The sequence below is a fragment of the Seriola aureovittata genome, chromosome 17 (assembly GCF_021018895.1).
Source record: "Seriola aureovittata isolate HTS-2021-v1 ecotype China chromosome 17, ASM2101889v1, whole genome shotgun sequence".
Taxonomy (NCBI): Eukaryota; Metazoa; Chordata; class Actinopteri; order Carangiformes; family Carangidae; genus Seriola; species Seriola aureovittata.
In genome coordinates this window covers 480,879-494,728 of record NC_079380.1, presented here as the reverse complement: position 1 = coordinate 494,728, position 13,850 = coordinate 480,879, and the positions used below count along the sequence as shown (strand labels likewise).

Sequence of the window (13,850 nt, the reverse complement as noted above, 5' to 3'; positions counted from 1 at the left end):
TGAATTATTGACATTATTAATAATAATATTCATACATATACCATATATATATGGTATATGTATGAAACAATTATCATCTTTCGTGTCTTTATTGAATACAGCCATTAAACATTTACAGGGGTTGTGGAAAAATTAAGTGAACCATTGGATTTAATAACCTCAAACCAGCTCTTCCAGTAGCTGTTCTTTAAAGAACTGCTTCAGCTCAGACATATTCTCAGGATGTTTGGTTTGCACTTTTTCATTAATTTTCCCCTTGATGACGTGGAGCTGTCCATCAGCCCCAAATCATGATGCTCCCTCCACCCTGCTTCACCTTTGGGATGATGATGCTGGGATGTAGAATGCAGTGCACTTTACACCACACATAGAGCTGCATGTGTTTCCCCAACAATTCAACCTTAGTTTCATCAATCCATAAAACATTTTCCCAGTACCATTGAGGACTGTAAAGGTGCTCTTTGACAACCTTCAGGAGTGCAACAATGTTTTTTGGAGAGCTTCCTCCGTGGTGTCTGTGGCAGGACACCATGCCCCATGGAACTATGCACCATGATGTTAACCAGCTCTAATGATTCCTTTAAGCCTTTAGCTGTAACACTGAGGTTCTTTGTTAATGTTTCTGATCATCTGTTTTGTGCTGTTGGAGTCATCTCAGCTGGAAGTCCACTTCTAGACAGAATACCAACAGAACTAAATCATCTCCATTTATAGACAGTTTGTGTGACTATGGACTTATGAAGATCTAAACTTTTTAAGATGACTCTGTGACCCTTTCACATTTTTTGTGAGGCCTGGTTCACATCATCTGATGTTTGTTGTGAACAGCAAATTCTAAATGTCTTAGTCTTGTTTTTAAGTCAAAGTGTCTCTAACCCACATCTCCAATCTTGTTTCATTGATTGGACTCAAGGTTTGATCAATCCTGACTCCAGTTAGTTTCTGTTGATGCCATTAGCCGAGGGGTCACATACTTTTTCCAACCTGCACTGTGATAGTTTGAATGATGTTTTCTATATGTACAAAAACTGTCCATATTTAAGGACAAATTTATACATAAATGGAGGTAATTCCAAAGGGTCCACTTACTTTTTCGTGCCGCTGTACTTAGCCCAAATGTACATACTTCCAAGAGCCAACATGATCACAATGTAGGCATACATACTGTACAGCTCAACATATCCCCTTTGTCATTAAGGGGCTGGTATGTTGATGCCAACCAACCAATGTCTTAAGATGTGCAAATTTGACATATTAACGCAGATGTCAAAATAGACTTTTTGGACCAATCCACATTCCATAAAACTCAGCAGAGAGCCTTACAATTATGTCAGGATGTGTTCTTAAAATAACAGTGAACTGACTTCAGACCAGGTTTTTGCTGGTCAATAATGAAACTGATTTCTGCTGCCTCAAGATAGCAATTCGCCAACAATGCACCTGACTGGACTGGACCTGACTAAGAACAACACACCCACCCAGCTCAGGTGATCATATCAGATCAGAGTGTATTCATTTTTTAAACAACATGGGCGCTGGATGGGAAAATGACTTTTGCATCAGTTTGAACCTAGCAAAGACACTTGTGTCACACTTGGTGCCACTTTGTGCTGGATGTATAAGAGTGTCCTAAGTGTTGTTGATGTGCTTACCGTACTCATTTTGGTATAGTTCAGAGCCCTCTGTTCCTTCCCCAGCAGCAGCAGCAGCAGCATCAACATCTGTTTCTCCACTGCTCTCTGGACTGTACAAAGTCAAGAGCAACACATTTTCAATCATTTACAACTAGTGCAACAAACACTAAATGAAAAAAAAAGGAAGGTGAGAAGAGCAGAGTGATGAGTATGACATGACTGTTGCTGTACTGTTGGAATTAGTGCTGTGGAAATGGACATCTGACTGAATGTATCCAGACGACAGGTAAACATGGAGGAAGTGGTGGTTGAAATCAACAGTGAAATGAGAGCTGGTCAGAAAGCTTAGAGGCTGATACAATCAACTGATATAACAGAGTTAGATATAAAGGGCCTGTCTTGAATATCAGACTGTCTGTACCTCACCATTCATACCGACCTTGGTGTGAAAATGGCTTTAGGTGGTGCCACCACTTCAGGTGTGAGCGGCTCATCATCCAATGTCTGAGATGTACACAGCATGTCATTGGCACTACTGGTACCCGACAACTCTGTCCCTGGAGCTGCAGTGGCTTCATTCGCATCACCTAGCTCCCCCTCCACAGTACTGACTGGGGGGTCAGAAGATGAAGGATCTGGGTCTGTGGTGGTCTTGACGGGGATGTCACCAGGCTGGGACAGAGCAGAGCTGCAACAGGATGAGAGGAGATTAAAGGGAAGGAAACATCCGCCATCCAGAGGATGGATTCTCTTACCTCATTTTTAAATGAAATAAAAGCCACAGTTGTGTATGTTTATTGTAAATGTAACTAGTTTTTACAGGCACCACAAATTCCCATGACACATACCTGTACATGGACTCCCCCAGTGGCCGACTGGTGTCAAAGCAGTCAGGGAGGATTATGATGTAATCCTCTGAAGAGGTGGAGGAAGAGCGACTTCTTGTCCCCTCTCTCTTGTCCTCTCCCTCTTTCTCCTTCTCGTCCTCTGGCTCCTTCTCTCTCTCCTTCACCCTGGACTCCACACAGATGCTCTTCATGTGGGACTCTTCAGCCTCATCTGTAATGGGGTCAAGACAATGAAGCGTATTCACTGACAATATGGGGGATGACAATATAGGGGAGAATATTGCTATAAAATGTTTAAAATGCCAAAAAAAGACCTTTTAAATAAGTACAAGATTGGCTGTTTTAGTCAGAACACATGGACTGGACTGTGAGCCATTCAGATTAATTCAATAACATTTTGAGGAAGATGTTTATTCACTTTTTTTTATTTACTAAGAATGAGATCAACATCGATTTCATGTCTGTTAAGAGCTGAATTGCGGATGTGGTTAACCTAGCTTAGCATAAAGACTAGAAGCAGGGGAAACAGCTAGCCTGCCTCTGTTTAAAGTTCACAAATACACTGACCAACACCTTTGATGTTCACTCATCAACAAGTTAAAGCATCTTGTTCGTTTGTTTAACCCATACATGAGCAGAAATTAAAATTTACATGCAAGAACAATTTCTTGATGAGGAAGAGTTTATCTCAGAGCACCTCTGTGGAGTGTCTCTGGACACAGTGCAGGCTGCCAGTCAGTGAACACAGCTTTTGGTTTTGGCCTGTGTACAGGCACAGTGGTTGTAAACCTGACAACATCGCTGGACCTCATGCAAAACACTGCTCCCTGATGTAGTTTGTCAACAAATAGTTCCAGTATATAAATAAAGACCACAGTTTCTTGTTTTTACATTTCTGTGTTTGTACAGATTAAATCATCCAGATAGCATGTGTTAATAAATGAGATTTCTCCTGATCTAAGTCTTGGAAAGAAACACAAAGTGTGTCATTCCCAAGAAGTTAAAATGTTCCTTTTCAAGTCAAAAAAATACTGATTACCTCAACCAAGAAGGTTATGTTTTCACCCATGTTTGTTTGTTTGTTTGTTTGATGGTCAACAGGATTACATGAAAAATACTAAACCGATTTGCAAATTTGATGGGGGGATGGAGCATGTGCCAGGGAAGAACCCATTATATTATTATACTTTTTGATCATTTTCCTTAACAGTGTGAGATACAGCATGTTTCCACTTTTTCATCAATCTCTCAGGAATAATGTTTGCTGCAACAGAAGTTAATGAGTAAAACTAAAAGACTGAATCGAGCAGAAACACTGAAGCTTTGAGTAGCAGACTGAAAATGAGGTGAGCAGCAGATTGAATATGTATCTCACTAATCAAAAAACCATTGTAGATTATTTGACACACCTTATAATTTTATTTTTATTTGCTAGTTGTAAATACTGGAAGTCCTGTTTCAGAACTATCCAGCTGATCAATGCATACAATGAAGTTTAACTGGAATAATTCAACACTGACATATTCAGTAGAGACGAGTCACCACTGTACAAAACAAACAGTAGACTAATGATATTAAAGTGGTGTTACAGAGTGAATATTAACTAGAGAACAGTGAGTTTTACTTACACTATTAACCTTAATCAGCTACAGCTTATATAACCTGCTGCTTGAGAAGGTTAAACCAGCAAAAAATAGAAACTAGAAACTACATCGTTGAGTATCTTAATGTGATTATTTGTTGGTGTACACGTACAAACACAGTTTGAACAGCTGATTCGCTACACAGTTTTAATCTTTATCACATGTCAAAATACTGAAGTCCAAGTGAAGTCATGAGTCATTGGTGTGAAGCTAAAATCTTTAAATGAAATAATTTCTGATTCTATTTCTGTTTTTTTATGTCTGTAATTTATCATTCAATGTATTGACTTGAGGTAATTACCTACCTAAATAGAAGCAGTTTTATTGTTACTGTTTATTAGCAGAGCAGCATCTCTGCACAGGATTCAAACATCAGGAAACGTGGTGTGAAATGTGAGGTCAAATCTAATCTCATGTCAGCAACTCAACCACTCTATCTGCGGCCGTCACCTGTGGCTGTGTTCTCCTGAAGTGTGGAGGCACCAGCTGAAGCGTGGAGCAGGGTGGGTGCTGAGCTGGGTGCTGAGCTGGGACCAGGCCCTGGGGTCTGAGCCACAGACATGGGAGCAGGCAGGGAGGCTTTCAGTGGGGAGGGGAGGGAAGCCTTCAGTGTAGCTGGTGGTTTCAGGGTGTTGTTGGATCTGCCAGGGTTACTGTCTGGGGTCTCCTCTCCTTTCATTGTTTTACTCTTCACACAGGAGGAGGAGCTGCCCTGAGCAGCTGGACACACCACTAAGAGCAAAAGGAGGATGATGTACTGTTATACTTTTCTCTTTCACACTCAGACTGAGGCAAAGAAATCCAATCTGAAATATCAATGTAGAAGTAAAGAAGATTTGGCACACTGTAGTAGTGAGTACGAGGTATATCAACCGACTGTGTCACAACAGCTTTGAATCATTGACATATTTCATGAGCTGCATTTGCTCACATGTCTGGCCAGTCCTAGTTTTTACCACCACAAGTACTTCATACTAATTAGTGACAGATGTTTCAGTCCAGCACATCAGGTATTCATACAATAAAATGTATCATGGGAAGAATGTTGAACATACAAACACACAAGATGGTAGGAAATGTTAGTCGGGACATTGCATGTGGATAAACAACAGCTCTTTAACAGAGAGAGCTGTTGGTGTGAAAGAAAAGCACATTGCTGCTGAACAACACATTCTGTATTAACTTTAATGGATGTCGCCCATCTCTGGTAAAATGGACTGTTTGTGTTAGTTTACATCCAGTTGGCCTTCCTCTTTATCATCTTCATCAGAATATCTCTAGTTAGCTTGTGCGGAACTGTCTCTGCCTCTGAAAAATATCATTTAACTTCTCCTCACTGCATATTGTATGGGGACACAGCGCAACTTCAGCATTCATGTGTCCAATATATCCTAATATCTACTCCTTTTAGCTCCTCCCCATTAACTCCAGGGAAATATCCAGCTTCTCAGGTGCTAAATGTAAACTAGTTCACTCACTTACTGTGTGTGATGACAGTTTGGAGCTGAGCAGGTACACCACAGTGAATTTATCATACACAGCTGCTGCTGGAAACCAGGTTGATAAGAGTGACAGTAAATCAAAACAGTCAAGTTACAGGCTGTAAAACCAAAACAATGAGCTGAACAAGCGATAGCTCTCAAACAGTCATTACACAAAATAATTTGAGTCATTATTAATGTAAAATTATTGATTAGTGCAACTTAAAAATCTATACAAGTCAAAATTTAACTTTCTCAACACCACTATAATTTGTAAGAAATTTAAGAAAAAAAATCAAGCACAGAAAAAAATATTCCCATTTCCTACTCTTCGTGCTCTGACTAGTTCAGGAAAAAACATATCAGAGAGCTCTCTATAATTCTTTTATAGAAGACCATGTAAACACAACTAAATCACATCTCACCTCTAAGAGGGAGGGAGTCGCTCAAACAGTAATAATCCTGCCAGCTAGAGGGTCTGAGGAAGCAAAGCACTGTGGGAATATTGTTGCTCTCTTGTAGGTAATAGCCTCTTTACGAATGAACTTCAGTGAGTTTTGGTGAGCTGGAGTGCCACTGGAGTGCATTGCTCAAACTGAGTTTGTTTGTGCAGTTTGTGAGCAAAAGCTGTGATGATGAATAAACGTTAGTTTGTGCGGTTGAAAAAGTTGATAAGAATATCATCTACCACCCAGTGAGTTCATATTTTCAACATTAATCCCATAACAAATTCCATGAGTTGCTGGCCGACTGAAATGTCCAGGTTTGGAAGACTACCAGCACCATGATATGTAGTATGACTGCACCCTGGTTTTAAAACGACCAGTTTTTAGATTATTACTTTACATACTCTTATTTTTTTGGGGGGGGATTTTAATGCCTTTATGATAGCACAGTAGAGAGAGACAGGAAATGGGGAGGCAGAGAAGGGGGAAAAGCCATGCAGTAAAGGGCCGTCCGATGCTGGATTCGAACCGGGGCCGACTGCAGCGAGGACTGTAGCCTCTACATATGGGGCGCCTGCTCAACCCACGGCGCCACCCAACGCCCCAACATACTGTTATTTTAATGACATTACATATATTGTGGGTTTTTTTTTTACTTATATTTTCCTCTAAAAATCTAATTCTGCCGCTTCCTCATGTTTGCTGGGAAATAAAAGTCCTAGAATCAAATTTGATGACAATATAAAAACCAGCAGCATTTAAAAGACAGCTTCAGACCAGTGACATGTCTCCAGAACTTCCTATGCTTTTATCCAAAGCGACTTACAAGTAAGGGACATCAATAAAAGACTTCCTTTACCTGTCCCCGGGCGGGGCCCTCTCAGAGGGGCGTGGTCAGGGGCCTCCTCCAGGGTCATTGAGCGAATCACAGTCTCACAAACAAAGTGAGTCCCACTGATGTCATCCTCCCCTTCCTCCTGAGCTGGGACTCCACCCCCTTCAGCTTCAGAGACTGTCCCATGGGGGACCTCTGAGGACCAGTAACAAGACAACAAATGCTGACACACAGGTATAATTGTAACATCAGTTAAAAAAAGGTTCAGGTTAAATCCTGCTAAATGGGACATCTTTGCCATCTACTGTCGTAAACCTGTTCCTGCAACACAAAGCAAAGGAGTAATGGAAAAGGATTATGGGTAATCCTCAAAGTGATGGAAGATTTGCCATAAGGTAATGAGTCTTTGAGTGGTTGTGGACAAAATAATGTTTATGAACTTGAAAAGTACATATAAATTGAGTTGGCTTGGTCAGGCTGAATATTATTTGTTTTATATAAAATTCGCCATGGTTTTATTAAGTTAACTATTATTTTTTTATGTGTTTTATTGCCGGTAAAAATCATCACATTAATGTGATGCTGTCTTTTCGGACAGAGCATCTGTGTGTCCACAAGAGATGACCATTCTATTCTGAATGCTGATGAGGAATAAACCTGCTGTTCCCACACACCTGACCAGTGGTCACATGATCACAGGTAAAACACCCAAGTGACATGGAAACAAAGCAGATCTACTGTCGACTGTGTGAGCTGAACTAATTGACAATAAAGTGTTTCAGACCAAGATGCTGGAGTTAATGCTTTTATTTCATCTTATTTCTATGCATCACTGATTAATTGTGGATCCATGTAGGAGATCCCGGGGATCCATTAATGACATTCATTAATGATCGACTCTTTTATTACCAAATTAAAAACTATATAAATATGTGTGATCTGGTACTCTGCTTTTGTCTATTCTATACGTTGGTTCCTTATGTGACCATCACATTTTACACATCTCTACACACGGTATATTTATCTCTTTCTTTGGTACCACTTTACAATAAGACTACCCTTATAGAGGATTTATACATGGTTTATAATTAAGTAATTAATTCGGTTGTTAACGCTTCATAAATAATAAACAAACAGTTATAAACAAGTTATAACACAGTTTTCATATATTGATGCAGCTTCACTATTTGGCAACATCAAGTTAAGGCTTACTATTCATTATTCTTACTGATGAGTTATTACCATTTATAACTGGTGAAAGGAGCCTCATTGTAACTGATTAATAAATTATGATGTATTTTACATTTTATAATAAGGCTTCTTTTATGATTCATACATGTTTGTAACTACCTGAAATGCTAAAGTCCTAAAGAAGATATAAACCAGAAAAAAGCATCTCCATTTTAATATCCACTGTGTAAAACAATCTGATAGCATGAATTATAATATATATGAATCATAATTTATACAAATATGTGAAGAAGCAGCAGGTACAAACACTTGATGGTGGAGAAAAACAAAGAAAGCTCAGTAACTAATGAGATATGAGGCTGAACAGTACAGATACATGTGGGCTCACTATTTGGCAAGCAACAGGTCATTGTTGCCATTTATATCTAATGTGTTATAAAAACGTATAAATGATTTATAAAGTGTTAACAAGCTAATTAATAAACTAGTTATAAACCACTCATAAATTCTTTATAAGTGTAGACTTATTGTAAAGTGGCACCCTTTCTTTTTTGGAACTATTTGATTTACTACTTTGTCAATCCTGGGTCCTCAGCTACAAAACAATTTGACATTGCAGAGTATATCTGTGGGTTGGTTACAGACACAGCATCGTTCAATCAGACCCTGGATTTGTGAGGCAGGAGGATCTTGACTAACTGTCCCCACACATCACTCTTGGTGTAACCGCATAGAACACTGTACAAATACAGGAACAGTTGTCCCTCTGCAGGAGCACAAACAAACACAAACACACCAATCTGTTGCCTCAGAGCATGCTGGGAGGCTTTCCCACACACCTGCTCCTGGGATGCTACAGTATCAACAAATCTCTACAAAGAACTTTAAAAAAGTAGGGATGGGAAACTCCATTACCCATGATACTATTGATGACTTCTGTCTCTTCCTGGATCAGACCCAAAGAGGGACTGCTCTTGTGCTGCAGGTGGCCATTTTGAGGAAGAGGGGACATACAGGGAGTCATGTCTGAATGGGGGAAAAGACAAACGGAAAATTTATTGACCTCAAGGCTGAAGTCGAAAAAACAAAGCAATCTCCTCTCTAACATCTTCTCTGCAACCTTAATGGAAAACATCATGAAAAGATCAAGAAAAGGTCAAGGTCAAGAAAAGGTGTCAAGAAAAGATGTGAAGGATAATTCTTAGGGACTTAAAAGACAATCGCGGTGCAGATAGAATCTGACTGCACTTTTTTTACTTATTTATAACACCTAACCATAAAAACAAATCAAACTGGACTGAAATGTTGAAATAAGATGATATGAAAGGAAAATATAAGTAAAGAAAGTTGAGCAGCATAGAAACAAGGAGTTGAGCAAGGGACAAGAATAAATTAAATTCAGACACAAGTTTTGTTTCCTGTCATAGGTGCTTTTAACATTTCTATACATTTGTTAAGTAGAGAAAATTCAGTTTTAGTGCTTTACACAATGGGAGGGGATTTAGTGAAACAACATTTATGTATAGACTATAGTATTTTGTTATGATGACAATATTGTTAACTATAAATTCAATAAGCTTGTTCTTCATGATGACTGCTGACTGGAAGTAAAGATAATAAATCTATATTTATGGATTTGGGCTTCAGTAGATCAGACAAAGATTTCCATCAGTTCTGGATTTTGTCATAAGCATAAAACAGCTGCTGTGATGTTTCTTCATGTATGTGGGTCTGCTGTGGTGAAACTGCAATGGTATGTCCCTTAAATGTTGCTGTAGCAAGGAATTGTGGGAAAGTATTTCTCCTTTCCTTTCATAAAGGAAGGTCCAGTGTTTCCTATACTAAAGGAGATAAGATAGGAAGCATTGAAGCTCATTTCCTTATCAACCAACTCTGATCATGGCTGCTGCTCAGATACTTCCGGGTCATTTCACTCAGTTTGAACCTGTCCATTTACAAGCGCTTTCATGAGAAAGAGGCAGAGTTGTTAATTATAAGGAACATCATCAGAACCAAGAATTAAGTACTTAATATGATATGAGAACAAACACTGATACCTGCTGGTATGTTCCGTTATGATCACGTCCAAAAGTGATATTCCACAAGATGAAGTGTAAACAATATGATCACATGACTAGAATAAAAAAACATATTATTATTATTATGTCTAAATATAATTTCTATAAACATCTGACTAAGGATATATTGTAAGTGCATGAATTATTATTAAGTTTTTTAATGAGTATTTTTCTCTTTTGTCTGATGATGAACAAACTGACTGTTTCTGCTGCAGAGAGGAGTGAAAGAAAGGAACAGAGAAGTAGTTGATGTCTGATGAGTCAGTCTGACTGAAATTTTCATTTCTAATCATGGACAATGGATTAATATTGAACAGTGTGTGGATCATTGTTTTTATTTCTCCTCATGTTGTTCTGAGCTGCAGTGATGAAGAAGAGAGTAAAAGCTTCATCACTGTCAGGAATCCTGTCGGATTAAAGAATCTGTGTTCAGTTCAAATGAAGCTAGACTAGTTATGATATATTTATTTGGTGTGATAAACTCTCTGTGCCTTTTTTTGAAGCTTTGTTTTAAAATCATAGTGGACCCATGGAAACACTCAAGCAGAAAAACGATTCCACTGGTTTATATAAATATCTACTGCTCGTTATTATTGAACACTTTATTGTAAACTCTTTTGTCCCTGTAAGGATCCTGTAGGAATGATGACTCAGTTTTTCCAGTGATTTGATTGGTCAGTTGTTTGGCTGTTGACAGGTTTTGATCTGATCCTCTGAAGTTAACCTGCACCGGAGCAGATAAGGAGTTCAGCATAAGTTACCACGGTGATTTACCCTGCTAATAAGTGAACCACCGTCGTAGGACTGAAAACCCAGAGTTAAACCTGAAGTTACCTCGATAACCTCAAATCCTGCTTTGTAGTACAGACCTGAGGACAAGCCCTTAACCCGGTTTTGATATACCCGAATATGTTAGCTGGAGTATTCTGACAGAAATAGGATCCTGCTGTTAACATCTCATGGAGGTCTCTGAATGCTGCTGACTACCTGCATAGGCGTGGCTTCTACCAACTGATGGAAAAGAAACACAAACAATGGCATCAGAGAAAGTATAATGTCACTTTTAGAGCAATGGGGTCATGGATTGTTTTCGATCGAATCAGGTCAACAGTCACAGTCAAATGAATCTAAGCTTAACGGTTACAAGACTATAAACATCACAGGTGCAGTAGTCAGTATGTATCATGTGTAGGGGAATATGCATAACCAGATTTCTCTGTGAGCCATTTTAACATCTTATCCTGCATATGAGCCTGGGACACTCATGTCCATGTTCAACACACTCACCAACAACTGGCACCACTACAATTCTTCTTACCAGCAGGGGTGTTGTTTGGGACACTCTCCAACTCTTGGACGATGTTGATGTCCAGCAGCTCGAAAGACAGAAGATCCTGACGGATAAAAACAACAGAGCACTAAACATGCTTTACAGTTGCATTATTGGAAATGTAGCTGGTAGTGTTTCTGGGGTTTGGTACATGCCACTTTTTTTTCCTGTTTCTCAAGAGTTCCCAGACTTTAGAGAAATGCAGAGTTAATCACTGGAGAACAAGTTGAAGTAAGTTATCAAGAAACAAGGAAAAACATTTTGTGGTTTCAGCTTCTCCAGTTTGACGATGTATCTCTATTTTATACTGTAAACTGAATATCTTCTGGTTGAGGACTGTTGGTTAGACAAAAAAAGATGTTTGAAGGCGTCAACTTGTACTCCATTTTTCACTCAATCATAGACTAAATGGTTTTTCAATTAATCATAAAAAGTGAGAAAGAAATTCAAGATGAATCTTTAGAATTATGATGTTTTCAGGAAAGAAAAAGAAAGGGCTTTTGATATGTATAATGTATTTTTTGATAATATTCAGCATATAACAAGAGATAAAATTATTATTAACAAGGTGCGATGACCCCTGGGGTCCCCTTAGTTTGGTTGCCCCCTACTAATCTGTCTGTCAGGTAGCTGATTGGTAGATCAGGAACACCTGTGGCGCCAGCTGTGTTCTAGGATATAAAACTAACCACTCTCTGCACACCACATCTTGGCTTTGGTTATGCTGCCGTAGTTTATTCCTTATGTTTTCTTCTGCACCTCACACACCTGCACCAACATCCCTCACTCATGCACACCACACACTACTGACTTTACTGATTACCACACATGTAAAGATTTCATTTGGCACTTTGATGTGGTTTAGTAAAAATATCCTTTATTATCTGTTACTCATTGCGGACCCTGTATTAATGTTATTTTGCCACTTTCTGCATGTGCTTCACCATAAATTCACTTCAATGTGAAGGCAAAATGGTTGGCCTTTACTTTGAAACCGTGTAGAAATAAAATAAGGCTTCTGGCACAACTTCAACTACTTCCAATTTGCATGGAGAAAGGAAAAAGTTCAAAGAGGTCAAAACTCCAGCAACACTTGTAGTAAGTAGAATAACTTTTGACAAACACGTTTCGACTTGTGGCCTTCAACGTGTCGGTCAGATAAAAGTTCTTTTGTTTACTATAAGTGTTACTGGAATTTCGACGTCTTTACTTTGAATCCAAAAGTGTCAGCTTTGACTTTTTTGACTAACTAATGTTGCCAAAATACTTCATATGCAGCAGTAGGTAGTGATAGACTTGTCAGGAGATCGGTTTGAAACTTTGCATGGATGGAATATATTTTATTACGTATTTAACAGCTTAATAAAGGATAACAGCTCAGGAAAGATGGGCTGGGATTAAATGAATACCAGCCACAACAGCGTGGCTGAGCAGCCTCTGAACACAGTCCTCTGGCAGGTTTATAGGACTGTGGACAGACATATAAATATAAACACCTGTACCACATTTTATCATCACAATAGCATCACAACAGTGCAGGATGCAGTCAGAGACTTTATAGGTGAGCAGGTGAGATAAAAATGAAGGCTGAGTTAGAATACAGGTGACTATCAGAATACAGGCCTTTTTGCCTTTCGCTAGATGGTTTCTTGTTATTAATAATGAATTGTTGGCAACTGCAGTTAAAAAAAGAATACACTGATAAGGACAAACACATAGCCACGCACAATTGAAATGTTTGGGTCAAAAGATGTAGAAACAGTGATGCTTGTCTCGTCTGTCATGTGGACACACATAGCAGCTAAGCAGTGTTTGTCAGGTCTGTAACTGAACACAACAGCAGTAATGTTACATGGATTACACAAGAATGTGATAGCATGTCTGTCCTGAGGTTGATGCATTGTAATGATGCAATTTCATAAAACTAATAAAAAATATATCACATTTGCACAAGCCTAAAACACATGGTGTATGATCATCTTCACTTATACTTAAAATGCAATCTGATGTTACACCCTCATTTTGATTTACTCAGATCTTAATCATTTCCACACAGAGATTTATAGATTAGATTTTACATTATGGAAAAAAGAGCACTGGTATCTGTTCAGTACTTGGTAGTGGTCAATACCTATTCAGGTATTAGAATCGGTATAGGGGAGAAAAACTTGGATTGGTGCATCCGTAGAAATAAACATTAGCTGGTTTAGTGTACAGCAGTGTAATGATTTCAGCTTTCATTACCTGTGCAGTGAGCAGGTCTACAGAGGGAATGTAGTACTCTTCTTGGTCCACGGACATTAAAGCTTGTTCCCTAGAACCTACACAGGCTTTTCCATCCTTTGCCAGTGGGTTCTTACCCTG

The 13,850-nt window shown here is 38.9% G+C and overlaps 1 protein-coding gene across 3 annotated transcripts in view; it reads right to left on the bottom strand.

Moving 5' to 3' along the window:
• nbr1b (NBR1 autophagy cargo receptor b) overlaps positions 1-13,850 on the bottom strand; it is a 65,968-nt gene that overhangs the window by 7,316 nt on the left and 44,802 nt on the right. For all 3 annotated transcript variants that reach the window (XM_056400702.1, XM_056400703.1, XM_056400704.1), the window contains 8 exons: positions 13,731-13,847; positions 11,475-11,550; positions 8,994-9,104; positions 6,912-7,082; positions 4,576-4,857; positions 2,483-2,693; positions 2,074-2,322; positions 1,653-1,744 (listed from right to left, as the gene is read on the bottom strand). In XM_056400702.1, the coding sequence (XP_056256677.1) occupies positions 1,653-1,744; positions 2,074-2,322; positions 2,483-2,693; positions 4,576-4,857; positions 6,912-7,082; positions 8,994-9,104; positions 11,475-11,550; positions 13,731-13,847 (1,309 nt within the window). The remainder of the gene's footprint in view (positions 1-1,652; positions 1,745-2,073; positions 2,323-2,482; positions 2,694-4,575; positions 4,858-6,911; positions 7,083-8,993; positions 9,105-11,474; positions 11,551-13,730; positions 13,848-13,850) is intronic.